The 27,974-nt window shown below is 40.0% G+C and overlaps 1 protein-coding gene and 1 long non-coding RNA gene across 2 annotated transcripts in view; one reads left to right on the forward strand and one right to left on the reverse strand.

Annotated features, from left to right (window-relative positions):
- Window positions 1-27,974, forward strand: part of LOC130294605 (phospholipid-transporting ATPase IC-like) — an 84,811-nt gene that overhangs the window by 24,885 nt on the left and 31,952 nt on the right. The window contains exons 2-11 of the mRNA XM_056544706.1: window positions 11,937-12,126; window positions 18,223-18,320; window positions 19,235-19,348; window positions 19,854-19,952; window positions 22,158-22,219; window positions 23,712-23,784; window positions 24,601-24,671; window positions 25,041-25,123; window positions 27,251-27,409; window positions 27,748-27,836. Of these exons, the coding sequence (XP_056400681.1) occupies window positions 11,952-12,126; window positions 18,223-18,320; window positions 19,235-19,348; window positions 19,854-19,952; window positions 22,158-22,219; window positions 23,712-23,784; window positions 24,601-24,671; window positions 25,041-25,123; window positions 27,251-27,409; window positions 27,748-27,836 (1,023 nt within the window). The 5' untranslated portion in view covers window positions 11,937-11,951. The remainder of the gene's footprint in view (window positions 1-11,936; window positions 12,127-18,222; window positions 18,321-19,234; window positions 19,349-19,853; window positions 19,953-22,157; window positions 22,220-23,711; window positions 23,785-24,600; window positions 24,672-25,040; window positions 25,124-27,250; window positions 27,410-27,747; window positions 27,837-27,974) is intronic.
- The window catches only part of LOC130294635 (uncharacterized), an 84,980-nt gene that overhangs the window by 18,129 nt on the left and 38,877 nt on the right, over window positions 1-27,974 (reverse strand). The window contains exons 3-4 of the long non-coding RNA XR_008848562.1: window positions 19,273-19,473; window positions 1,614-1,774 (exon numbers count right to left, since the gene is read on the reverse strand). This is a non-coding gene — a long non-coding RNA (uncharacterized LOC130294635). The remainder of the gene's footprint in view (window positions 1-1,613; window positions 1,775-19,272; window positions 19,474-27,974) is intronic.

Consider the following 27,974-nt stretch of genomic DNA (forward strand, 5'->3'; position numbering starts at 1 on the left):
GCCCATAGCCCAGCCACGCCCTCTTACCACGCCCCTAAGAGAATGCATGAAGCATTATCAGGGACATTACGCCTCCATTTTGGTGATCGGTGGGTGTCCAAGTAGGCAGACCTCACCAATCACCTAGCTATCCCCTATAATGTGGATTGGGAATCATTTTACATTTTGGGAATACCTCTAAGAGCAGTGGTTGTGATGTGATCCTATATCGTCAATTTTGGATTTTTTTTATTTTTTTTTTACGTTTACTCTGTTCACCGCGTGGGATAATAAACATATTTTCAAAGATAGAACATTTACTCATACCATAATACCAGATATAGTGGTATTTTTATTATATTTTTACATTTTTTAATGGTGACGGGAGGGATATATATATCCCTCCCGTCACAATTAAAAAAGGGGAACATCATGCATTTTTTTTCTTTTTCAACCCCTTAGGGATATGCACCATAAACGTACGCTGCAGCAAGTAAAATCTGTCTGCTGTGAGGAGATGCTGTCCTACCATGCTCCGCAACCTAGCCAAGCCTGAAAGTCTTAAATCTTCTGAGACCAAGGCTATGCACGGAGGGTGGGAGAACAGCAAGGCATCATGTCACTTCCCAGAAGCCACCACTGTCCTAAAGCTACAGTAGCAATAAATAAATAAAACTGTGGTAGCCAGAGACCCAGGGCTACAGCCCTGTTACCCCCCCCCCCCCCCCGCAATGCCCCTGCCTACTACAGTTGTATCCTGTGTGAGTTTGAAGGGGTTATCCAGGATTAAAAAAATATATCAGCTTTCTTCTAAAAACAGCATCACACTTGTCCTCCAGTCGTGTGTGGTATTACTATTCAGCTCTATCCACTTCAACTGAGATGCAATATCACACTCAAGCTGAATACACTACTCCTGGCCCTACACAGCCGCACATCTTCAGTCTGTACTGCTGCTACTACTACTAACCCTACACAGCCACAAAACTCCTGCCTTGTTCATCATGTTACATAATCTACTGCTACTATTTATTACTACTAAAGTTATTATTGGTACTACTACTACTACCCCTACACAGCCACGCATCTCCTGCCTTGTCTATCTTGTTCCATAATGTGCTACTACTACTACTACTACTACTACCACCACCACCACTACTACCACTACCACCCAGCCGTAAAAATCCTGCCTTGTTCATCATGTTACATTATTTACTGCTACTATTACTACTATTACTTAAGCTATTACTACTACTGCACATCTTCTGCCTTTTCCATCCTGTTCCATACTGTACTGCTGCTACAGGATAAATATAGGCAACCCAAAACCTAGGAGACCTTCGTGATTACTTTTTTGTCATTCAGGGTACTCTTAAAATAATTTATTTAGCTCAAATCTGACTGGAGATTCTGAAGGATATTTGATGATCTCTAATGAAAACCTGACATAACAAAATATACAGAGAGTCCTCAATGTACAACCTGCTTCAATAGGAGATAATTATTTTTTTTTTTTTGTTCTAAGCAATATATCTATTGGTGAATGAAGATGGATAGACCTCTTGATGAAATATCACTGTGTGATGCTCGGCTGTGGTTTGCTGTGGGTGTATATATGATCGTAAAATATTTACCGTATCTCTCGCTGTCTGTGTGAATGTTTCATTAGATCATTGTAACAATGTGTTACCCTCTGGGCTCACCCGTGCTTGTCAATAATTCATCCACTGGTGTTCATAAATCATTTATGTTCTGGTTCACCAATGTGTCATTCCTTTTTATAGAGAATTTCCCCCTAAATATATAAAAAATAAAATAAAATTACAAAGTTGCATTGAGGGGATACCTGGTCAGTTGGGGTAGGAGGGAGGGATTTGGGGTATGTAGTCCATGGTAGTTACGGAGTGCTAACATACATCGCAAGACAGAGAACATGATATTTGCTGCAGATGAAGAGGTGAAGCTACAATTTTGAGATGGATGACAAATAGCCACTCCCCCCCCACCCCTAAAAGCTGACACCCAACATTCTCAGGCTACTAAATAGCAAATCTTTTAAATTAACAATAAACTCAATGTCCCTGGAGATCAGCCATGGCCTTCTTCCTTTTTTTTTTTTTTTTTTTTTTACTTTTCCTTCTTTCTTTCTGGCTGTTGGACAACTGGCTGCAGCAGGAGCCTCCCCCCACTGTACTTTCTGCGGTAGGACACAAAGTTTGTCCATCCCCTTACTAGATCATTAGTTAGAGCAGAACAGCAGAAAGTTAACCCTTGTGCAAGTCTGTAATTTCTTGTTCTTTTACAAAGTGTGTATTTGTAAAAGAAAGCAAAGCCTAGACTCAAAATTTACATTGTGTTTATTCAGGCACCACAGAGACTTGGGGTCAGAGACATTTTTTTATAGAAATGTCTTTTTTGAGGCCTGGTGTGTATTTTGAGGTATACTGCACGTGACCATGAGCCCATAAGCCCACAGACACTTCCCTGTAAAATTGTGGACTCCATACTATTAATTCAGCATTCCCTTCTGTCTATGTTCATAAAATATATAGTTTCAAACTGTTGAAATTAGTATCCTATTTAAATGGGTTATCCACGAATTGAAAAACAGAGCTACTTCCTATCAAAAACCTCTCCCTGTCTGTCTCCAGTTTGGGTGTGGTTCTGCGGCTCAGCTACATTGAAGTGAATGGAGCCAAGTTGTGAAACCACACCCAACCTTGAAACAGATGTGGAGCTGTTTTTGAAAGAAATTAGCTGTGTTTTTTTCTATTCCTGGATAACCCCTTTTAATGTGGGTCTAAGGTATAAGATGTGTGGAGTATTGTAGACCATTGGCACTTAACTGGAAATTCTGTGAAGAAAGGATATGCAAAGCAGCTTTATCATGGGTCTTCTCTCCTTCTGGAGAAATTTTGGGCTTGGTATAGATTTCCAGTCAGTTTCTTAGACTCCTACTTTGGAGTAAAACACTAATGTTAAGGGAAAGCTACGTGAAAATGGGGCATCAATGAGCTTCTTGGCATGTTTTAAGGTCAATACAAATATGTAAATTTAGATCTACACCCTAGAGAAAAGTTAACTGATAATCGCTGGCCCCTTGGCACCAAAGGAGCCCAAACACAGACTTCAATGGCCTTTTGTCTAATGTCTTTGGATGTGTCTCAATAGCAGATATACAGAAAAAGAATGTTGCTACCTCCATGTATTCAGTTATAGAACTTGATCCCGTGTGGTTCAGTAATGGCTAAAAATACGGATAGACAAATTTTAGATATTCTTGGTAGTTATGTAAAATGTTGAGCTTGGCATTTGGGCTATTGCTGGTAGAGATCAAGAAGGTTTTTATTCAACTCTATGGCAAGTTGGTTTCACTTAATGGACTTTAACCCCTATGTTTGTTTTTTGTTTGTGTGGAGTTTTCTATTACAGCAAACATTCCTACGTTTGTTGTGTCGAATATGATCTTCAATAAAATAAAAATAAAAAGTGATGGTATGTTTTGTTAGAAACAGAGGTGGACAATCTGTGGCTTGGTAGGTGTATGGAGCCTGCCATACTTTTTCAGAGTGGCCCCTGCCCTCACAAGAATGCCTATACTTGAGGATCTCCTTGTCCCATTTGGTGGAACAATAGACTTGCATTGAGGGGGCATAGTCGTGACATCACGAGGGGCATAGCCAACCACCGCAGCACAAAAACAGTGTTCGGAACATTTACTCCTGAACGCTGGCCAATTGAGTACCCCTTTAAAGGCATTGTCCGGGAAGCAGAAAAGAAGATCCTACCTGTCCAGCTTCTGGTGTAGAGGGGAAAAGTGGGAAACCACGCTTACACATGATGTCCAATGGCGGCATAATGTTGCTATAACACTGTGCAGCTATTGAATATTGATGTGAGCATGGTTTCGCCCACAGGCAATGATTGTGACTGGCACCCGCTCTTTCTCCCCATAACACAGAGCGGGGTGGAAGTAAGAATCAGGTAGAACAGGTGGTATCTTTTCTGCTCCCCGGACAACCCTTTGAAGCGGGTCATTCACTTTAGAGATGTGTTTTAACAACCTGCCAATTTTGGAAGAAACAGTCAACTATCTAATATATAGATAGATAGATAGATAGATAGATAGATAGATAGATAGATAGATAGATCTATAATCTCTCTCTCTCTCTCTCTGTCTCTCTCTGTCTCTCTCTGTCTCTCTCTCTCTCTCTGTCTCTCTCTCTCTCTGTCTCTCTCTGTCTCTCTGTCTCTCTCTGTCTCTCTGTCTCTCTCTGTCTCTCTGTCTCTCTGTCTCTCTCTGTCTCTCTGTCTGTCTCTCTCTCTCTCTCTGTCTCTCTCTCTGTCTCTCTCTCTGTCTCTCTGTCTCTCTCTCTGTCTCTCTCTCTGTCTCTCTCTGTCTCTCTCTGTCTCTCTCTCTCTCTCTGTCTCTCTGTCTCTCTGTCTCTCTGTCTCTCTCTGTCTCTCTGTCTCTCTCTGTCTCTCTGTCTCTCTCTCTCTCTCTCTGTCTCTCTCTCTGTCTCTGTCTCTCTCTCTGTCTCTGTCTCTCTCTCTCTCTCTCTGTCTCTCTCTCTCTCTCTGTCTCTCTCTCTCTCTCTCTCTGTCTCTCTCTCTCTCTCTCTCTGTCTCTCTCTCTCTCTCTCTCTGTCTCTCTCTCTCTCTCTCTCTGTCTCTCTCTCTATATATATATATATATATATATATATATATATATTCTATCTCTCTATCTCTCTATCTCTCTATCTCTCTATCTCTCTATCTCTCTATCTCTCTATCTCTCTATCTCTCTATCTCTCTATCTCTCTATCTCTCTATCTCTCTATCTCTCTATCTCTCTATCTCTCTATCTCTCTATCTCTCTGTCTCTCTGTCTCTCTGTCTCTCTATCTCTCTATCTCTCTGTCTCTCTCTGTCTCTCTCTGTCTCTCTGTCTCTCTCTCTGTCTCTCTCTCTGTCTCTCTGTCTCTCTCTCTGTCTCTCTCTCTGTCTCTCTCTCTGTCTCTCTCTCTGTCTCTCTCTCTGTCTCTCTCTCTGTCTCTCTCTCTGTCTCTCTCTCTATATATAAATATATATATATATATATATATATATATTCTCTATCTCTCTATCTATCTCTCTCTCTATCTCTCTATCTCTCTATCTCTCTATCTCTCTATCTCTCTATCTCTCTCTCTATCTCTCTATCTCTCTATCTCTCTATCTCTCTATCTCTCTATCTCTCTATCTCTCTATCTCTCTATCTCTCTATCTCTCTATCTCTCTATCTCTCTATCTCTCTATCTCTCTATCTCTCTATCTCTCTATCTCTCTATCTCTCTATCTCTCTATATATTATAGGCCTCCCAACTCGTCACCAATGTTGGGTGAGCATAGGATCAGGCATGTTGGATTTTAACTGCTCGATCATTTTGTTCTTGGGAAGAAAACCCACAGCTAAAGTTGTTTAGCAGCAGCTTTTTCCATTGCCCCATATAGTGTATAATGCCGATGTGTCTTAGGTGGGACTATTGTGGCCTTTAGTAGTAGTAGAGTTTGACAATGGAGCCTCCCAGACCAAGAAAGGTTGTGCATTGCTCTTCTTCTAAATTTTTGTAATTCAATTTGTTTCAGAAGGTAGTAAAAAGCAAACAACTCAAAATAACCATATTGTAACAAAGTGACAGTCCTTTTTGTTTTTCTGTTCCTTGTGATTGATGTAGTCAGACCGCTGTTGATCTGAGTAATTTTGTTTATGCTTTCTGATGTCATCCTGGTATCATGTAATAAGCAGGCAGCTGCATGGAAACTATAGTAATGGGACATAGCACACTCCCTACTGGAAGTCATTGCTTTTAATTCATGTTAATGCCTAATAATGGATGTTACAGTGACATAGCAAAGCTTTGAAATATTCATGCAACATTCAGGTTTATATTCTGGTCTCATGCTGAGTTATATTCTGGATTATACTCCAGAGCTGCACTCACTATTCTGCTGGTGGGGCCACTGTGTACATACATTACATTACTTATCCTGTATTATACTCCAGAGCTGCACTCACTATTCTGCTGGTGGGGTCACTGTGTAGATACATTACATTACTTATCCTGTACTGATCCTGAGTTATATCATGTATTATACTCCAGAGCTGTACTCACTATTCTGCTGGTGGGGTCACTGTGTACATACATTACATTACTTATCCTGTACCGACCTTGAGTTATATCCTGTATTATACTCCAGAGCTGTACTCACTATTCTGCTGGTGAGGTCACTGTGTACATACATTACATTACTTATCCTGTACTGATCCTGAGTTATATCCTGTATTATACTCCAGAGCTGCACTCACTATTCTGCTGGTGAGGTCACTGTGTACATACATTACATTACTTATCCTGTACTGATCCTGAATTATACTCCAGAGCTGCACTCACTGTTTATAAACATTATTATTTAGTATTATTATGTCCTATAATAGCAACAGCAACTAAAAAAAAAATCCCCAGCAAATATGGGATGAGAAATATTTTTGCTCGATTTAAAATAGTATTTATCTCATGCTTTGAGGTACACTAACCAATATATATTTTTTACTTTGTTTTATTTTTAACTTTATTTGTTTAACAAAATCTAGAAATTCCCTACTTTTGTCTTGTCGTGCCCTGTACTTTCCAGATGATGAGTCAAATGGTAAAAGTAATATTATTTTAATATAAAGACAACAGCATTGTGATGGGTTATTGGATCCGTAGCCCTCAGTGGTTGAGGGAGGTGCTGGTGTTTTCTTGTTGGTCACATTTGTTATATGCATCTTTCATACACAATAGTTTTTCCTATGTTGGGTGTGGTGCTTTCTGCTGAGATACGTAGATAACCATGAATAATCTGTTTTGTGATGTGGATTTCGTGCCTGACATGTCATGTGATTTAGCTCTTGAACCAGTTGGGTTAGTAATGCCATCCATATATCATGTATCACATGTGATGAGACATCCCTGTCCTGGTCTAGTAACCCTAAGAACAGAAATGAGAACAACTATCTGAAATGTACTAATCCTTCTAGTGACCCCATTTATTTGTTAAAGGGGTACTCCGGTGGCAAACTTTTTAATTTTTTATTTATTTTATTATTTTTTTTAAATCAACTGGAGCCAGAAAGTTAAACAGATTTTTTAAATTACTTCTGTTAAAAAATCTAAATTCTTCCAGCACTTATTAGCCACTGAATGCTACAGAGGAAATTCTTTTCGGAACACAGAGTTTTCTGCTGACATCATGAGCACAGTGCTCTCTGCTGACATCTCTGTCCATTTTAAGAACTTTCCAGAGTAGGAAAAAATCCCCAAAGCAAACATATGCTGCTCTGGACAGTTCCTAAAATGGACAGAGATGTCAGCAGAGAGCACTGTGCTTATGATGTCAGTAGAGAGCACTGTGTTCGAAAAAGAATAGAATTTTCTCTGTAGTTTTCAGGCGGCTAATAAGTACTGGAAGGATTAAGATTTTTTAAAATAAGTAATTTAGAAATCTGTTTAATTTTCTGTCACCAGTTGATAAAAATAAATAAATAAATAAATAAATAAATAAAAGTTTGCCACCAGAGTACCCCTTTAAACGTCTTTTCTAGGATTTAATTATTAAAGGGAGGCTGTGTGAAGAGAACACCAATCTATATTCTCTACTAGGGCACATGGACATCACAGAGGGGTCTTCATCTCTTGACCCTCTTCTATGAGCCAGATCGGAGGTCTATAGATGTGGCCTCTGTTCTGGCAGATTTTATCCGTTCTTGTTGTAATACATAGCCAGCCAATCATTTCAATGTCCACCGTGTTATACTGTATGGGGAAAAGCCTGGCTAGCTGCGTCTTCCTCTGGCAAAATCGTCTGTCTACAGAAGGTGTAGAGGAAATATTTAAAAGAGGTTGTCTGAGAGACTCTTAAAGCTTCTTTAATCCTTAGTATAGACCATCAATATTTGATCATTGTAGGGTTGATCACCAGTTTTCTTATAAACCACGGGACCTCCAGATGACTTTGGTGCCAGATGATCCTTTTAGATGGTCGGGCAGTCAATCACACTCGACCCTTCTTTCCACTGATGACCTCTGTTGGTGGAGAGTCAGGAGGCCTCCATTCCCCTTACGGCGTGGGGGTGTAACGGGACAAATAGTTATCGGCCAACAGCGATTGATGTTGTATGGTCACTTTCAGGCTCTAGGGGGAGATTTATCAAGACCAGTGTAAAACAGGAAAAGACCAGTTACCCTTACCAGAGGAAAAGACCAGTTACCCTTACCAGAGGAAAAGACCAGTTACCCATACCAGAGGAAAAGACCAGTTACCCATAGCAACCAATCAGATTGCTTCTTTCATTTTTGAGAGGCCCTTTCAAAAATAAAAGAAGCGATCTGATTGGTTGCTATGGGCAACTGGGCAACTTATCCTCTTCACAGGTTGTGATAAATCTCCCCCTACGGATAGGTTTAGACTAATTCTAATCAACTAGGGGAGCCCATGTATTCATTCTGTCAATAGTCTTTAATGGTGCCCGTATCTTTTTAATAACTTACTTCTCGTGACATTCCCATACACAAGACTGTTTGGCATGGTTAAAATGTACATACGTGATGGCTCAGGCAGAGGGATATAGGTTTACATTTTCATGTCTCAGTCCAAGCCGTCAGACCCCAAGACTAGAGGAGATGAATCTGTGGATTTGGGGGAATCTATAGATTTAATGCCAGTAGTATAGCGTGACTGGTTGTAAAAATTTAAATGTTCTTATTTCCCGGTCTAGACCGCTTTGGCCCCAGCCAGATTGTAGAAAAAAATGGTCGGGCAGTGAAAATTTATCGGTGTCGGTGGACAGCCAGTGTGCTGCCAGCTGTTGCAAAACTACAAATCCCAGTGTGCAAACTACAAATCCCAGTGTGCTCGGACAGCCGTCCGGAGCACACTGGGAATTGTAGTTTTGCAACAGTTGTTGGCACACTCGTGGAGAGACATTGCTTTAAAGGGGTACTCTGGCGGAACTTTTTTTTTTTTTTAAATCAACTGGTGCCAGAAAGTTAAACAGATTTGTAAATGACTTCTATTTAAAAATCTTAATCCTTCCAGTACTTATCAGCTGCTGTATGCTCCACATGAAGTTGTGTAGTTCTATTCAGTCTGACCACAGTGCTCTCTGCTGACACCTCTGTCCATGAAACTGTTCAGAGCAGGAGAGGTTTGCTATGGGGATTTGCTTGTACTCTGGACAGTTCCTGACATGGACAGAGGTGTCAGCAGAGAGCACGGTTGTCAGACCGGGAAAGAACTACACAACTTCCCCTGTAGTAAACAGCAGCTGATAAGTACTGGAAGGATTAAGATTTTTAAATAGAAGTAATTTACAAATCTGTTTAACTTTCTGGCACCAGTTCATTAAAAAAAAAAAAAAATAATAACAATAATAATAATAATAATTCCACTGGAGTAAAATGAGCTGTCCAAACGCGGTGCCAATATAGTATAATGTTCATGGGCACCTATATGAAAGTGCGATCACGATCATTGGGCACAGCGGTGCTCTACAGATGGTGAGCTTAAAGGGGTACTCCGGTGAAAACCTTTTTTCTTATAAATCAACTGGTGGGAGAAAGTTAAACATATTTGCAAATTACTTCTATTAAAAAATCGTAATCCTTCCTGTACTTATTAGCTGCTGAATACTACAGAGGAAATTATTTTCTTTTTGGAATGCTCTCTGATGACATCACGAACACAGTTCTCTCTGCTGACGTTATTATAATAACGCTTTATTTATTGTTGTCCTTAGTGGGATTTGAACCCAAGGCCCCAGCACTGCAAGGGAGCAGTGCTAACCACTGAGCCAACATGCTGCCCTTATCATACATCTGCTATGCATGGTTCCTAAAATGGACAGAGATGTCAGCAGAGAGCACTGTGCTCGTGATGTCATCAGTGTTCCAAAAAGAAAGGAATTTCCTCTGCAGCAGCTAATAAGTACTGGAAGGATTAAGATTTTTTAATAGAAGTAATTTACAAATATGTTTAACTTTCTGGCACCAGTTGATTTAAAAGAAAAAAAGGTTTTCACTGGAGTACCCCTTTAACAGAAGAGAGTAAATGTTGCATCTGTGAATGTTGCAGTAAAAACTTTGATTATCTGGCCCGTTTCACGTTGCACGGATGCTTTGTCAAGGCCCTTATGGGAAATGGTTGTATACCAAACCTGTGTGCCAGAAACCCCATAACTAGTCTGTATATGCAACGTGGAAGATAATAAAAGGCTGTTTTATTGCAACGTTCTTCTAAGGTAAGTAGCTACCTTTTTGGCAACTCCATTGAAAATTTGTAGGATCTACCTGCAAGCATTTATAATTCTCCTAACACCTGGTAAGGTATGTCTCTATAAAGGCTGGGTGTCTGAATATACAGGTATATTGCAGTATAAGATGAGTGATGACCATGTGACACGTTCATTGTGTCTAAAGGCCGTGTGATGTCCTGCCAGCATTGTATTCTAGGAGTTTTTTTATTTATTTATATATATATATATATATATATATATATATATATATATATATATATATATATATATATATATATATATATATATATAATATGAAATATAAAAAGCCTCTACGTGTCAGGTACTGAGATTTCAGGTTGCAACTCGATCCCCAGAGAATTGTGATCGCCCTCGATTGTTGCCCAGAATACTATGTAATCTCCATTGTGAGGAGTGCAACTTAAATTACATGTCCTTAAGGATGGAAATGTCATTGGGGCTTTGATGGCTCTCGTTCTCCTGAATAGGTTTTTTTTTGTTTTGTTTAGTTTTTATTTATTTTTTATTTTTTGTTGTTGCGGCTCTGAATGGTCTGGGATGAAGGCTTTTGTGTATGTACCTTTTGTGTCGCCTCTTATTATTGCACTGATGGCTTTACAAAGTGTTCCCCCTCACTGCCAGTCTGAAGTGACCCGTACAATGGATTATAAGACTCCTGAAGTTTAATATTTAATCTGCTAAATTATTTACATAAGGCCCCACTCTATTCATCTTCTGAATAGTCTTTTTGAACAATGGCTAATGAACGCATTTTCCCCTATTGTTCCACTTGACCTGGGTTTTTTCCATTTTAAATATATATATTTTTGGTCTTTTTTGTTTAAATTTTCCGATCTGAGGGCATCTATAGTTTGTAGATCAGCTTGGTTCATAATACTGATGTTAATTTCCAAGCTGTTGATTTTCCTGCAGCGCCACCAGAGGAGAAACTAAGCATTACACTGTGTCCATTTATACAATGGAATGAGTGATTTGGGTAATACAGGGCAGGTCCTCCAGAGAGATGTTCTTCGTACTCTTATTCCAACTGTGGTTAAGACATGAGGATCTACTCCCCCCTCCTTCTTTTAAATGGGCACTGGTTTGGATACGTTGTTGAGTGTTCAGTCTCTTACCGATCACTAAAATGAGCCAGAAGAAGAGTGCAATAGGAAGCAAACTTATAACGTAAGTCTATGGGATTGTCTTTGTCAGCACAAGCTTATCTATCCGCCTGTTCTAGGGATCGGTAGATGTCGAACACTCAGACCCTGACTGATCAAAACCTTTGTCTTTGTCTAGCATTTGTAAAAAAAAAAATTTTTTAAAGTGACAGGTACTTTAACTCAGAATCCCTAGTATGTAGTATGGAAACCATTTTTTTCTCTAAACCATAGAACCCCCTTATGGTAGAAATTGCTCAGCCAGTGCTTTACAAGGCTGCGTAAGCTGATGCTTTTCCATCCATGGAGTATGGTCTGTGGACCCCCTCTGGTCAGCAGAAAGAAGGGACCACAACTCTGTCTATATAAAAATGTTACTTAGTAAAAGTTAATGTTTACAGTGAATATAATTTGGGATTTCAGACATTGGGGCATTTGGAAACCTAAGTGATTTAATTTTTTTTCTATTTTCTTAGGTATCCACAGACATCATGGATACAGATTACGATACAACATTTGATGAGGAGTCGCAGATGCCAAATGACGATGAAGTTCCATATAGTGATGATGAGACGGATGATGAACTGGAAGGTCCTGACTCTCCTGAACCGGAGCAAAACAGGATCAACAAACAAGCGGAACTCAGTCGAGAGCAGGCCCCAAAAGGTAAATGCACCTCAGATCCCCAGCCCCTTCCCTTACTCCTCCCCAATGGTATCTTAACCCCTTAATGACCAAGGACGTAAATGTACGTCCTGGTTTGGCGGTACTTCACACACCAGGATGTACATTTTCGTCCTGTGTATGACCGCAAGCATCGGAGCGGCACTCGTGTCATACACGGCAGGTTCCGGCTGCTATCAGCAGCCGTGGACCTGCCGGTAATGGCCGACATCCGCAATCAAGCGGATGTCTGCCATTAACCCCTCAGATGCCGTGGTCAGTAGTGTTGAGCGGCATAGGCCATATTCGAATTTGCGAATATTCGCGAATATATGGACGAATATTCGTCATATATTCGCAAAATTCGCATATTCGCAATATTCTTGTGTTATTTTCGCATATGTGAAAATTCGCGGATGCGAAAATGAACATATGCGGAAATTAGCATATACAAAAATTAGCATAAGCGAAAATTCGCAAATGCGAAAATTAGCATATGCACATTTTCGCATATGCGAAAACTCGCACACCAGTCTCACACAGTAGTATTAGAGCCTTCTTTACACCACACAAGCTGGAAGCAGAGAGGGATGATCACTGTGATGTGTACTGTGGAAAAAAAAAAAAAATAATAACGAATATTCGTAATTACGAATATATAGTGCTATATTCGCGAATATGCGATATTTGCGACTAAAATTCGAATTGCGAATATTCGCGAGCAACACTAGTGGTCAGTACAGATCACAGAATCTGTGGAAATGCGCATGTTAAAATAGATGATCCGATCGCCCACAGCGCTGCCGCGGCGATCAATTCATTTGTAATGGCAGACAGAGGTCCTCTCACCTTCCTCCGTCCTTCTCCCGGCGTCTCCTGCTCTGGGCGGAGATCCTATGCATAGCACTGAACAGTATTAGCAATCAAATGATAGATAAATTGTCCCCTATGGTCACATAAAGTGTGAAAAAAATAAAATAAAAAGTAAAAAAAAGTGAAAAATCCTCTCCCCAATAATCTAAATTGTCTATTTTTCCCATTTTATCCTCAAAAAGCAAAAAAATATATATATATTTTTTTAAACCTATTTCGTATCGCCGCGTCGTAAATTTCCGAAATATGAAAATAGAATGTTAATGATCCCGTACAGTGAACAGCGTAAATGTAAAAAATCTTTAAAATAAAGTCCAAAAATTCTGCTTTTTTGTCACATTTTATTCCCCAAATTTTTTTTTTTTATTAACTAAAAGTTTTATATATGCAAATGTGGTAATGATAAAAAGTACAGATGAAAAATTAGCCCTCATGCAGCCTTATATACGGAAAAATGAAAAAGTTATAGGTGGTCAAACTAGGGCGATTTTAAGATTACTGATTTTGTACAAAAAGATTTAGTCATGGGTACATTTTAATCGTATTGACCCACAGAATAAAGAACACATATCATTTTTTTCGTAAAGTGTAGTGTGAAAACGAAACCCTCCAAAATGTGCAAAATTGTGGTTTTCATTAAAATTTCCTCCCTAAAAAAAAATTTTTTTTGGGGTTCGCTGTACATTTTATGGTAAAATGAGAGGTTTCATTACAAAGTACAATTGGTCATGCAAAAAACAAGCCGTTATATGGGTCTGTAGATGGAAATAGAAAAGAGTTATGGATTTTAGAAGGCGAGGAGGAAAAAACGAAAATGCAAAAATAAAATTGGCCTGGCCCTTAAGGTCAAAATGGGCTTGGTCCTTAAGGGGTTAAAGGGGTACTCCGGTGGAAAACGATTTATTTTTTAATTATTTCTATTATTATTATTATATTTTTTTTTTTTAAATCAACTGGTGCCAGAAAGCTAAACAGATTTGTATATTACTTCTATTAAAAAAATCTTAATCCTTCCAGTACTTATTAGCGGCTTTATACTACAGAGGAAGTTCTTTTCTTTTTGGATTTCTTTTCTGTCTGTCCACAGTGCTCTCTGCTGACACCTCTGTCCATGTCAGGAACTGTCCAAAACAGGAGCAAATCCCCATAGCAAACATATGCTGCGGTGTCAGGAGAGAGCACTGTGGACAGACAGAAAAGAAATCCAAAAAAGAATAGACTTGCCTCTCTAGTATACAGCAGCTAAGTACTGGAAGGATTAAGATTTTTTTTTTTTTTTTATAGAAGTAATTTACAAATCTGTTCACTTTTTGGCACTAGTCGATAAAAAAATAAAAATAAACAAAAAGTTTTCCACCTGAGTACCCCTTTAAAAACCTATTTACATGACAAAACAGACAAATGGGGCACCCGCACAATCTAGAGAACAGGGACCCAAGTCTCCCATTAGAATTGAGCAGCGGGTCGTGCATACTTCACCATTCATTCTACTTAGCAGTTGCCGGACATGGCAAAGTATTGTTTGACTTGAAGAGCAAAATAACATGTTATGTCGTGCTATTTGTAGACCCAAAAGACGGTCTCGCAGCTCCCATAGAGAAAAAATGGAGCGATGGTGGACGTTGAAACCAACGTATAATGGCTAATTACCCCGGACAGACGGCCCTTCACTTTTACATTTATTAGATGTGCCGCCCGGTGAGGAGCTTTCGTTTGCGTTTGGTCATTGACATTGTCAGATTGTTTGGTTAGTTATGGGATACATGGGCTTACATGTGCCAGCCTTTATCTGTGAACTGCTTGCTGACAGCCCGGTGCTGAATTATTTACACTAATAGCTTTATACTGTCAGATTGTCCTGCTCTGTTCCTTAAATAAGAAGACAGCACCGCGCCCTGGGCAGATAATGGATGGTTATTAGGTGTGTTGTTTATACACGTGTTTATATAGGTTCAGTTCAGGAAGTGTCTGTAAGGAATTACGGGGGATATCATGTATAGGTAGGTATGTCACCTTAGGATAACTACTCATGGTAATGTTGTCCTTGCGATTTCCATGAATCTGACTGCAGATATCACTATTATTACTGTTACGAATGAGGGAAGCTGTGGGTAGCCATCAGTATAGGACTTAATTTCTTTGGGCCCACCAGATTGTGTGGGATCACCTTTCGTTTTTGTAAGTCCACTTAAAATTGATCATTGCACACCCACGGTTTAAAGGGGTACTCCGGCCCGAAGACATCTTATCCCCTATCCAAAGGATAGGGGATAAACTGTCGGACTACGGAGGTCCTGCCCCTGAGGACCCCCGCAATCTTGCATTCGGCACCCAATGCAAGATTGCAAACTGCCGGGTGCTGACCACGGGGCTGAAGTATCGTGACATCACGCTCCGCCCCCACTATGCAAGTCTATGGGAGGGGGCGTGACGCCCCTCCCATAGACTTGCGTAGCGGGGGCGGGGCGTGATGTCACACGGGGGTGGAGTCATGACGTCACGATACTCCAGCCCCATGGTCAGCACCCGGCAGTTTGTGAGCTGGCAGCGCGGCGTGCAGCTCAAAGAGGTGGGTGACGAATGCAAGATTGTGGGGTTCCCCAGTGGCGGGACCCCCGCGGTCGGGGATAAGATGTCTTAGGGCCGGAGTACCCCTTAAACAGGGTTCTAAAGTCAACTAGTCAACTCCAGATGAGGTTGATAGATTCTGCTAGACCTTTGGGTATTTATATTAGGAGCACATTAGTGTCACAGCTTGGGCCCACCAAAGGATCCTCAAACTCCCAGAAAATAGACTGCAAGACTTGTGGTCTGAAACCTACAAATTTATGGACTATAAGGAGATTACGTAAGGTTTCGTTAACCTTGTTCAGAGCTAGTAAAGATGTTCTACAAGAACAACAACATTTTATTAGCTGTGTAAATAAGGTAAGATCTTAATCACAGTCTGAAAAATGGGTTTTGGTATGTTTTATTTGGCACAGGTTACGGTGTTGTCCTGACATGATAGAGCCTCACTTCCTGCAATTATACTGTCTCTGGTTACAGTACTAAGCCAAACCTCTATTATCGCTCTGTGTTCTGTATGTGTGTCTAATAAATATTGTTTCCTTTTAATCCGCCATTTCAGCAGAGTTAGAAGAAGGGGTAAGATTCAGATTTCAGAATTCAGATTCAGATGGGAGATACAGCTCCTCAGGGGCTGGACACAGCAGGGGGCTGGGTATTTTGTAGCATCCAGAGAAGCTTCTGATGCTTGACATCAGTTCTGGTTGTGTCTCTTTCAGCAGTCTTTTTCGCACCTCCACTGTAGCCGCTTGAGCAGTATTTTCTGACCTGCTGCTCGCTATTTGTTGGGGAAACTTCAACTCCCATCATTCTCTGATGGCTTAAAGGGGTACTCCGCTGCTCAGCGTTTGGAACAAACTGTTCCGAACGCTGGAGCCGGCACCGGGAGCTTGTGACGGCATAGCCCCGCCCCCTCAATGCAAGTCTATGAGAGGGGGTGTGAAAGCTGTCACGCCCCCTCTCATAGACTTGCATTAAGGGGCGGGGAGGGATGTCATGAGGGGATGGGGCTATGACGTTACAAGTTCCCGCGCCGGCTCCAGCGTTCGGACAGTTTGTTCAAAACGCTGAGAAGCGGAGTACCCCTTTAAGGCTGGGGAGCCCCAAGTTGGGGACTGCTTTCCTAGAGAGTGGGGGAACAGCTCGAGGTAGGGAAGCATGCCTGGGGAGCACTTTATGTTCAGTCAATTATCAGCAGTATCTGGTTCTGAAGAAGGATTTTACAAGCAATTTGTTGTGATTTTCAACAACTGTATTGGGAAAATCAGACCAAAATGGTCAAATCCCACCCCTGAATAAAGGACAACTACAGGTGAAACTCGAAAAATTTGAATATTGTGCAAAATTCCATTGTATTTCAACTTAAAAGGAGAGGAAGCATGAAGTGCTCCAAAATCTCCTGGTAGACGGATGCAATGACCCTGGACTTAAAGGGGTCTTCCAGGAAAAAAATTTTTTTATATATATCAACTGGCTCCAGAAAGTTAAACAGATTTCTAAATTACTTCAAGTAAAAAATCTTAATCCTTTTAGTACTTATGAGCGTCTGAAGTTGAGTTGTTCTTTTCTAAGTGCTCTCTGATGACACGTGTCTCAGGAACCGCCCAGTTTAGAAGAAAATCCCCATAGCAAACCTCTTCTAAACTGGGCGGTTCCCGAGACACGTGTCATCAGAGAGCACTTAGACAGAAAAGAACAACTCAACTTCAGAAGCTCATAAGTACTGAAAGGATGAAGATTTTTTAACAGAAGTAATTTACAAATCTGTTTAACTTTCTGGAGCCAGTTGAGATATATAATTTTTTTTTTCCTGAATAACCCCTTTAATGAAACACAGTGGACTAAAACCAGCAGATGACATGGCTCCCCAAATCATAGTAATTGGGGGGGCGTTTTGGGGTTTTCATGAGCTGTAACAATAATCCTCACAATTATGACAAATCACGGCTTGAACTATCTTGCTTTACATGTAATGAGTCTCTCTCATATATTAGTTTTAACTTTTTTTTAAGTTGCATTACTGAAATAAATGAACTTTGGACGATATTCAAATTTTTCGAATTTCACCTGTATACTTTCCTTCATTGGAATGACTGACAGCTCAATCACTGCTGAGAGGGAGGACAGAGGCTGGGTTCACTTGTAGTCCATTGGTCAGTACTTCCTCCTCAAATTGGGCCTTATATTAGTCAAAGAGGATCCAAAACACAGGAACATGTTGTTTTTTCTGTATTTGTTCTACTTCTGGTATTGGCTTAAAAAAAAAAAAATATATATATATATATATATATATAATATATATATTTTTTATATATATATATATTTATATATATATTTTATATATATTTTTTTTATATATATATTATATAAATGAACAAATGCTGACTAACACGTTAACATGTGAGCCTAGCTTCAAAAATACCGCGCACTGGTACCTATGCTGCTGTTAGCGTATATGACTCCTTTTGGTCAAATGGCCCTTTTTTAATTTTTCTTATTATATATATAATTTTTTTTCCTTTTTTTTTTTTTTTTCTCTTTTAGTTAGGACTGGTCTCCCTAATGTACTGAGAGAAAAGATCTACTTTAGGTGGGGTGGAAAACAAATAGGCCTATCTTATTGGATATTAACTTGATTTGTCTTTTCTCTGCTTTCAGAATGTAACTGGCAAGTAAAAGCCAATGACCGCAATTTTTACGATCAACCGGAATTCCAGAAGAAGTCCTACCTCTGTTTTAAGAAGAGCAAATATGCGGTGTGTACCACAATCTGCAAAACCTCCTCCTCTTTACAATTTCTTCAGAAGTGGACAGAACTGAATTATCAAGCACCTTGGTTTATTTCATGGAGTTGCATAACTTTGTGACCGTGAACGTAAAATTCTTGAGATCTGGCAAATGGGATCCTCATGAGATTGTTTTTTTTTTTTTTTTTTTTTTTTTCCATAAGCACGAATTGTCTGCAGAAAGTGGATTCTTAGAACTCATTCCAATGGGTGCAAAGCTAAAAAGTTGGCCTCGCTATAGAGATGTCAATATATGGAACTATCTCGCGAACACTATTTGTCTGTAAAAAGAGAATGGGATCTCCTCAAGTCTAGATTTGAGAAGATCCGAACAAAGATTTAATTGGAAACCAATGTCTAAGTTTTGGCCAAATAGCTGTTGGCCACATGATCCCATCTCCCCAATCTACTTGCGTATGTTCTACACATTCCATAGTCAGTCTCACTGAAATAGGCAGATTCATCTGACAGCCATCTATTATGTATGGCCACCCCAATGGGGTTGGTTTTCTTATAGTACAAGTTCCATAAACTTTTATGTTGTGGCACGTACAACTGTAAGTGCCTTTCTGCCTTATCCCAGTTCTTCATTTAAAACCCCCTTACTACCCAGGGATGGGGTATGTTAAAACCCATAGGTGACGTACTTTGTGTCCGTAAGATGGTGATGGTCTTGTAACTAACCCACATGACCACTTTCTCTGCATCAACTACTGCGCAGGTGCTGAACAGTAACCAGGCTTGTTTTCTTCCAGAAAAAGTCCTAAATAATAACATTGTTTATAGTATAGAATATTATAATCTATAATATATACAGTGTATATAATATATTTGTAACCATAATTAAGTTTTTTTTTTTTTTCTTTTTTTTTTTTTTTATGCAGGGAAACACCATAAAGACCTACAAGTATAACCCACTCACCTTCTTGCCCATGAACCTGTTTGAACAATTCAAGAGAGCGGCCAATGCCTACTTCCTGGTCCTCCTCATCCTCCAGGTAATGGTGGTTTTACGTCACGTCTTCTGACACTGGCGTCTATGGTGTATACCCGACACATCATCGTGCGCTGTCATGGAAGGTGAAATATAAGGAACGTCTCATCTGTATGACGTAAACACAACCTACAAATAATGGAGTGGGAAGAATTCAATGCACGGAATCATGAATCACAGACATCACCAATATAACATATAATGCAATATAACAGGGTGGAGGCATTATACATTCCTGCTGTGTGATGGGACATCGGGAAACTACGTGATCTTTGCTGCTTTTCCGGTTTTCTGTGTCTTTCCTCATCTTAGATTGAGACACAACTATTGTCCATCATACAGTGGCAGATCGACCATGGGAATTGTTACATAACTGGGCAATTTGGCCTCTCAGGTTTCTTGGAAAGCTGAGTGATATTATTTATGTGAGCATAGCATTTCTACAAACACTTTATTTTTATTTTATTTTTAATGCCATAAAATATTTGTTCCTTTGCTATTTCCTACAGTCAATTCCCCAAATTTCCACAGTCTCCTGGTCGACGACTCTGATCCCTCTATTGCTTGTACTGGGAATCACTGCCATTAAAGATCTGGTGGATGACATTGTGAGTTATTCATTGACTTATTTGTATTTTTTCTTGTGTTAGGATATTCGAGTTTATTCCAGATTATATGAAGACTAGATACTAGTCATCCCCTAGTGAGACAATGGTGGGGGGGGGGGCGGGGCGGGTAGTGACAGAAGAACATGGCTGTGTACTTCATACATTACTTAAAGGGGCACTCCACCCCTAGACATCTTATCGCCTATCCAAAGGCCGCTGGGACCCCAGCCACCTCCAGCTGCTGGGACCCCCCTTCCTCCCTGCGATCTCCAACCTGGCACCCTGGTTTCGAGAGGCTGTGGTCATGACATCACGGCCCCTCCATTCATGTTCAGAACACCAGGGAGCCGTGCGAGAGGTTGCGGGGGGTCCTAGCGGCCAGACCCCCCCCCCCCGCCATCAGACATCTTATCCCCTATGCTTTTGGATAAGATGTCTAGGGGTGAAGTACCCCTTAAAGAGCTAACTTCTTCCAAAAACAGCACCACCCCTGGTCATCAGGTTGTGTGTGGTATTGCAGCTTTGTTCCATTTGAATTGAATGGAGTCAAGTTGTAATACCACATACAATCAGAAGTGCTGTTTATGGAAGAAACATGCACTGTTTTTCTAATCCTGTTCTACCCCTTTAAACATAAGCTTGGGGGGGGGGGGATGTACAAGTACTCTAGGCAAAGGCGTACAATGTTTGAATGACTGAAATCATGACATTTAAATCCCACCCCTGTGACCACCGCCAAAACATTGGGGAAACAAACACCCTTTTGCAGTTCAGTTTTAGAATTGTCTCATAAATCAACAAACTTTAGGTGATTATGTTGAAGAGATTCTATAATAATCCTTGTTGTTTCAACAAACTTTGCATATGTCAACAGTACAAATGAAAGTCAGAAACTTTATACTGTATCCTATCAAAGAAAAACGCCACTTCCTCTATTTAGATAGCTTAAACTGCTGAGTACTGCTCTTTAATGTCTTCCATGCTGCTGAGTGTGTTCTATAGGGACAGGATTCACTCTTCTGTATGCGTGCAGTGTATGGAAAACATTATAGAAATTAATCTATATCTACTATCTTGGGGACAACTGAAAATAGCAATGGAGTCTGCAAAGGGGGAAAACTGGTGAAAAATGCCATATAGAAATTTAGTGGCCAAAAATAGTGATACTACTCCCTTTAATTTCTAAAGAATTGGGGGGGGGGGGGGGTAGATGCCCAAATTATTTCAGTAGCATAGGAGGAAATAGGCTTGAGTTGCTGTACAGGGGCCCTGTAGGAATCTCCTATATTGTGTGTAAGAAACTGAGCTTTTGAATTACATGGCTTAACATTCCTGGTAGATTGTTAGAGAAGACATAATGGGGGTATCCTATAATAAGATGCAGACACCTTTCTTATAGGGTTGTGTCCGGGCATGCTGGGAGTTGTAGTTTTGCAACAGCTGGAGACACACAGTTTGGAAAACACTGTTATAGGGACGATAAGGAGAAATTGTATTTACAACAGGAAATATTTTGCTAAATTATAGGGGTACTCAGGTCAAAAAAACATTTTTTTTTAAATCAACTGGTGCCAGAACGTTAAACAGATTTGTATATTACTTCTATTAAAAAATCTTAATCCTTCCAGTACTTATGAGCTGCTGTATGCTCCACAGGAAGCTCTTTTTTCTTTTTAAATTTATTTTCTGTCTGACCGCAGTGCTCTCTGCTGACACCTGTTTGTCTCAGGAACTGTCAAGAGCAGGCGCAAATCCCCATAGCAAACCTATCCTGCTCCAGACAGTTCCTGACATGGACAGAGGTGTCAGCAGAGAGCACTGTGGTCAGACTGGAAAGAACTGCACAGCTTCCTCTGGAGCATACAGCAGCTGATAAGTGTAGGAAGGATTAAGATTTTTTTAAAGAAATTATTTACAAATCTGATTAACATTCTGGCATCAGTTGATTTAAAAATATTGTTTTTCACCGGAGTACCCCTTTAAGTAATGGAGGGGTATTCACCACACACCAAATACACCATAGAATCCACTGTAAATGTTTGTATTGGTATTGTTTGCACTAAATAATATAGGCCAGCATCGTATGTGTAAGATAAAATGGGGAATGAATGTGATACAGAAGAACTATTTGCGTCACAATTATTACTTTTATGATAGACATGAGTTCTCCATGTATATTCAGTATAAATATCTTTCCTTCCAAAGGCGCGGCATAAAATGGATAATGAAATAAACAACCGGCCGAGTGAAGTTATAGAAGACGGAGGGTAAGGAAGGAATTTTTATTAAACAGAAATAAGGGGTAAACAAATCTTTTCTAATCAACCGATGCCAAAAATTAAACAGATTTGTAAATTACTTCTATTTAAAAATCTTAATCCTTCCATTACTTATCAGCTGCTGTATGCTCCACAGGAAGTTCTTTTCTTTTTTAATTTATTTTCTGTCTGACCACAGTGCTCTCTGCTGACATCTCTGTCCATGTCAGGAACTGTCCGAAGCAGGATAGGTTTGCTATGGGGATTTGCTCCTACTCTGGACAGTTCCTGACATGGAAAAGGTGTCAGCAGAGAGCACTCTGGAGCATACAGTAGCTGATAAGTAATGGAAGGATTACGTTTTTTTAAATGGAAGTAATTTACAAATCTTTATAACTTTCTGGCACCAGTTGATTAGAAAACATGTTTTCCACCGGAGTACCCCTTTAATCCTTTCAGTACTTATCAGCTGCTGTATGCTCTAGAAGAAGTTGTGTAGTTATTTCCAGTCTGACCACAGTGCTCGCTGCTGCCACCTCTGTCCGTGACATGAAATGTCCAGAGCTGGAGTAAATCCTCAGAGGACCTCTCATGCTCTGCACAGTTCTTGATGTGGACAAAGGTGTCTTGAGAAAGAGTCACCTGACACAAAACAAGCAGGTATTGCTTTGGAGCAATAAAGGAGAAGTTTTAAAGGGGTATTCCAGGCCAAAACTTTTTTTTATATATCAACTGGCTCCGGAAAGTTAAACAGATTTGTAAATTACTTCTATTAAAAAAATCTTAATCCTTCCAATAGTTATTAGCTTCTGAAGTTGAGTTGTTGTTTTCTGTCTAACTGCTCTCTGATGACTCACGTCCCAGGAGCTGTGCAGTTCCTATGGGGATATTCTCCCATCATGCACAGCTCCCGGGATGTGACATCATCATTGAGCAGTTAGACAGAAAACTTCAGAAGCTAATAACTATTGGAAGGATTAAGATTTTTTAATAGAAGTAATTTACAAATCTGTTTTACTTTCCGGAGCCTATATATATATAATATAATATAATATAATTTTTATATATATATATATATATATATATATATATATATATATATATATATATATATATATATATATATATATATATATAAATATATTATATATATATATATATATATATATATATATAATATATTTATATATATATATATATATATATATATATTTATATATATATTTATATATATATTTATATATATATATATATTTATATATATATATATATATATATTTATATATATATTTATATATTTATATATATATATATTTATATATAAAATATATAATATATATATATATATATATATATATATATATATATATATATATATATATATATATATATTAATATATTTGCCTGGAATATCCCTTTTAATGGCAAAGCTGACTCTGTAATGCCATGCTGACATTCTTCTCCCTTTGAACCCGGCTCAACTTTTTGACTTTCTTTTTAGGTTTAAGAAAACAAAATGGAAAAACATCCGAGTTGGGGACATCATTCGAATTAATAAGAATGAGTTTATTCCGGTCAGTGTTGAGACAACTGGAGTTAACATTATTTTACTAATATGAGAATTTATTACATATATATAATATACCGTATTTTCTGGCGTATAAGACTTTTTAACCCAGGAAAATGTTCTTAAAAGTCGGGGGTTGTCTTCTACGCCAGTTGTCGTCTTATAGGGCGGTTGCTGCTGTCCGGGATGCCCGGGGTATTTATAGAGAGAGAGCGGCACTGTGCCCAGAAAATCACGCATCTTTCACCCGTCCGGCCCACCCTTGTATGTATCCTATTACCGTACCGCTTTCTCTGCCTCTCAGATCTCGCTCCTGAGGACTGCAGTGAAGCGGCGCAGATGTGAATGTGCGAGATCAGAGAGGTGGAGAAGGAGGTATGGTAATGGAATACAAGGGTGGCGCATGTGCGAGATCTGAGAGGCAGAGAAGGAGATACGGTAATAGGATACAAGGGCGGGCCAGACGGGCGCTCTGATAGTCTTGGAGACCGGGAGGGCTGGGCAGGCAGGGAGAGCTGACCAATCCAAGCAGGCTTTGCATACAACAACCAGCCAATCGCTGGTAAGGTACCGTACATCGCGGTAGAGGGGTAGTCTTATACATCGAATATATCCCAAACTCTATATTTTAACCGTAAAAGTTGTGGGTCGTGTTATATGCCGGAAAATACGGTGTGTGTGTGTGTGTGTGTGTGTGTGTGTGTGTGTGTTTGTATAGATATATATATTATTATTATTATTATTATTATTATTTTTTTTTTTTTTATTATCATTATAATTTAATTACATTTTTTTTTTTTTTAAATTTATTTTCCATTCTCAGGCGGATGTTCTACTTCTGTCCAGCTCAGATCCTAACAGTCTGTGCTATGTAGAAACAGCAGAGCTTGATGGGTAAGATCCTCGGGTCTGAAAATCATACACATGACATTAGAATATGAATCATAAAAGGTGCAGATTTACTTTTCACCCCCCAAATCCATTCACTTCATAGACTATATTATGATAGGTGGCCGCTATGGTAAAATATATAACGGGACCCATTGTGATTCTTTAACACATTAGTCCAAAACACAGTTAGAACTGTCCCTACCGCACCAGAATAATAAACCCATAGCATGGTGCACACCTTAAAGTTGCCCATAATCCAATCTAGCTGAAGTCTAAAGCATGGGGGATAAAACAGAGCATCAGCCTGAGCCTATAAGCAAACAACTACCCAGACCTGATGATAAGATATATAAATCGTGTTTTTCTTTCCAGAGAAACAAACTTGAAGTTTAAAATGTCGCTGGAGGTGACGGACAAGTTGCTGCAGGATGAGTGCGCGCTGGCTGACTTTGATGGTAAGTTGTCGTTTTGGTTTAAAGGGTCCAGAGGAGCACCATTCTATAGAGAGGATATCTCTTTACATAGTCCCTGCCCCCTGGGGTTTAATAGCTGTACAAAAGCACTACACCCCACAGGGTAAATTCTGACAAACACGATTGAAAGGGTCAAGGCTGAGGGTCAATATGCTCACCTTGCTGGGTTGTGCCTATACTAGGCACAATTACAAACAGAAGGCTCAGACCTAGGTCAATATGTAGCTGCTTCCATTAGCCTTAAACCACCATAAGTAGACAGACTTCAGAGATCGTACAGGAGTGCTGCATACAAGAAAGGGTCAAGCAGTGTCCTGGCAAAATGCTTTTTTTTTTTACCCTTAGGCCCTGTCAGGTTGAGACCCTCAGTGACCTGGGGGCTCCCCTGCATGGTCTCCCCCTGTTGTTCCATAATGTTTTGTATATCACTTAAATTCCTAGACAGTCCCTTTATGTATAGGTAGTACAAAGGACCTGTGGGAGGTCTCAAGGACCTGTGTGAGTCTGTCACATTTTATGTTATGCAGTCACATGATTTGTTGTCACATGTTCTCCCAGAGAGCACCAGCTTAACCTATGACCCGCAGCTTGACCAATGGGCTTTAGTCCATATATAAAGGGGCGGCCATGAATTCACTCTTCTCTAAGCACTTGTACTACCTTACTGACCACAGCAAACACCAGAGATCTCAGTGCAAGTGATTAGCATCTGGAAGACCCCAAAAGCTGCAGTCATTCCAGTAAGTCTCAAGCCTGTCTGCTGTCACTGTAACTAGTCAAGTCCTGCATATAGTCAAGTCGAGTCCAATCTCAAGTCAAGTTAATTACAAGTATATTGGTCCAGCAAGCTGCGAGGTCCTTTTGGGTCCTGGCCACCTCTCTGGGAAATCTGGCCTTAGCTGTGCAGATAATTCCATCTATCTTATACGCAGTAAAGCCTCCGTTTGACCATAACTGGTTGTGGACTCTCCTTTCACTACTAGCAACTGGGATAGCGGAGAAACCAGATGTGTGGTATTCCAGAACCCAAAAACACACTGGCGTCACGAACACTAGGGGTTAATACCATCTTGCCCTGGGGGTTAATACCATTTGATCCCACCACTCACACCGCTACTCCAGTGGTCCCGCCATACACCGGTGGTCCACCACACTAGAGGAACCATCTGAAGCGAAGCAGCAAACAGCGCGGCATCAAATAACATGGGGGACTGGCCGAACAAACTAATAACAATAGAACTATAAGATTGTTACTTTTATGGTGTTTTCTAAAGTCTGTTCCAGAATGCCTCTGAACCCTACTTCCTGTGTTAAAGGGGTACTCCACTGGCCAGTGTTTGGAACATCTAGTTCCGAACGCTGTATGCGCTGCGGGAGTTGGCCACACTCCCTTGTGACCTAATGTCACATCGCCTCAATGAAAGTCTATGAGAGGGGGCGTGGCATCCACCACGCCCCCTCCCATAGACTTGCACTGAGTGGCTGTGGCATGATGTCACGAGGGGGCGTGGTTGACCCCCACAGCTCGCACACAGCATTTGTAACTAAATGTTTGAAGGCTGGCCAGTGGAGTACCCCTTTATTCCATATTTTACTATATTATTATGTGGACCTGATGAAGGGAGGGGTTATATCTTGAAATGCTTTGTCCTAGTAAACTAAGTTTTGCTGAAGGAAACTCTGAACACACCTGGACCATGGATTTATTATTATTGCCATTGGGGGGAACGTGGCCGTGACGTCACGAGCCTCTGCCCTGCATTGTCAGTCATCCGGCATGGAGCAAAGTTCGTTCCATGCACCGGATGTCTGGGATGCCGCAGCCTAGATCGCGGGGGTCTCCAGCGGCGGAAACCCCGTGATCAGACATCTTATCCCCTATCCTTTGGATAGGGGATAAGATGTCTAGGGGCATAATACCCCTTTAAACCTCCACAACATTACAGTTCTAAGTCCTCCAAAACCCATCCACATTGCTCATACCCTCAGTGAAGAGGGCCAATGCATAGTCACCTGTCCTGTATGTCACTACTAGGGATCATGTTCCAAAGTTGGCATAGGGGCTAATGGATATTCCTTTATTCTTTTTTTTTTTTATCCTGCTTTTAGGGTTAGTTGTATGTGAGGAGCCCAACAATCGCCTGGACAAGTTTGTTGGGACACTTTTCTGGAGAGGAGTGAGTTACCCTCTGGATGTAGATAAAATCCTCCTCAGGGGTTGTACCATCCGCAACACAATGTACTGCCATGGCCTCGTACTTTTTGCAGGTAATGTTGACACTAGTGATAACTATTCACTTTTATTTATTGTTCTGTGTTTTCACAGAAACCTCACTACCTCTGTCCATGGACTGTGTTACTGCAGTTATTTTCCATTCACCTGAGAACCGCAAAACCAGCCACAGCTAATGGACATATGTGGTGCTGATTTTGGGGAATATAAGGTCCCTATTACCAATGCTGAACATCCCCTTTAATATTGTTAACCATTCAGTACCACTCAGTTGTATTTAATACTTTAAGAATATCTTTCTTTGGGTTATTTAAGTTTATGGTTTGTAATATTTTGCTTTTTTTTAAATTGTTTTGGTTGTTTTTGTTTTTAGGTGCCGACACAAAAATTATGAGGAATAGTGGGAAAACCAGATTAAAAAGAACCAAAATTGATTATCTGATGAATTACATGGTGTACACAGTAAGTGTTAAAGAACAATAAAAATCCTCTCATATGGTCATAGGCTACGTAACTGATATATTTACTGTTGACCCAATGGGGGTGGACTGTACATCGCCTAAATTTATTGTAATCATTTTTTTTATATTCTCAATATTT

This window comes from Hyla sarda, chromosome 1 (assembly GCF_029499605.1).
Source record: "Hyla sarda isolate aHylSar1 chromosome 1, aHylSar1.hap1, whole genome shotgun sequence".
Taxonomy (NCBI): Eukaryota; Metazoa; Chordata; class Amphibia; order Anura; family Hylidae; genus Hyla; species Hyla sarda.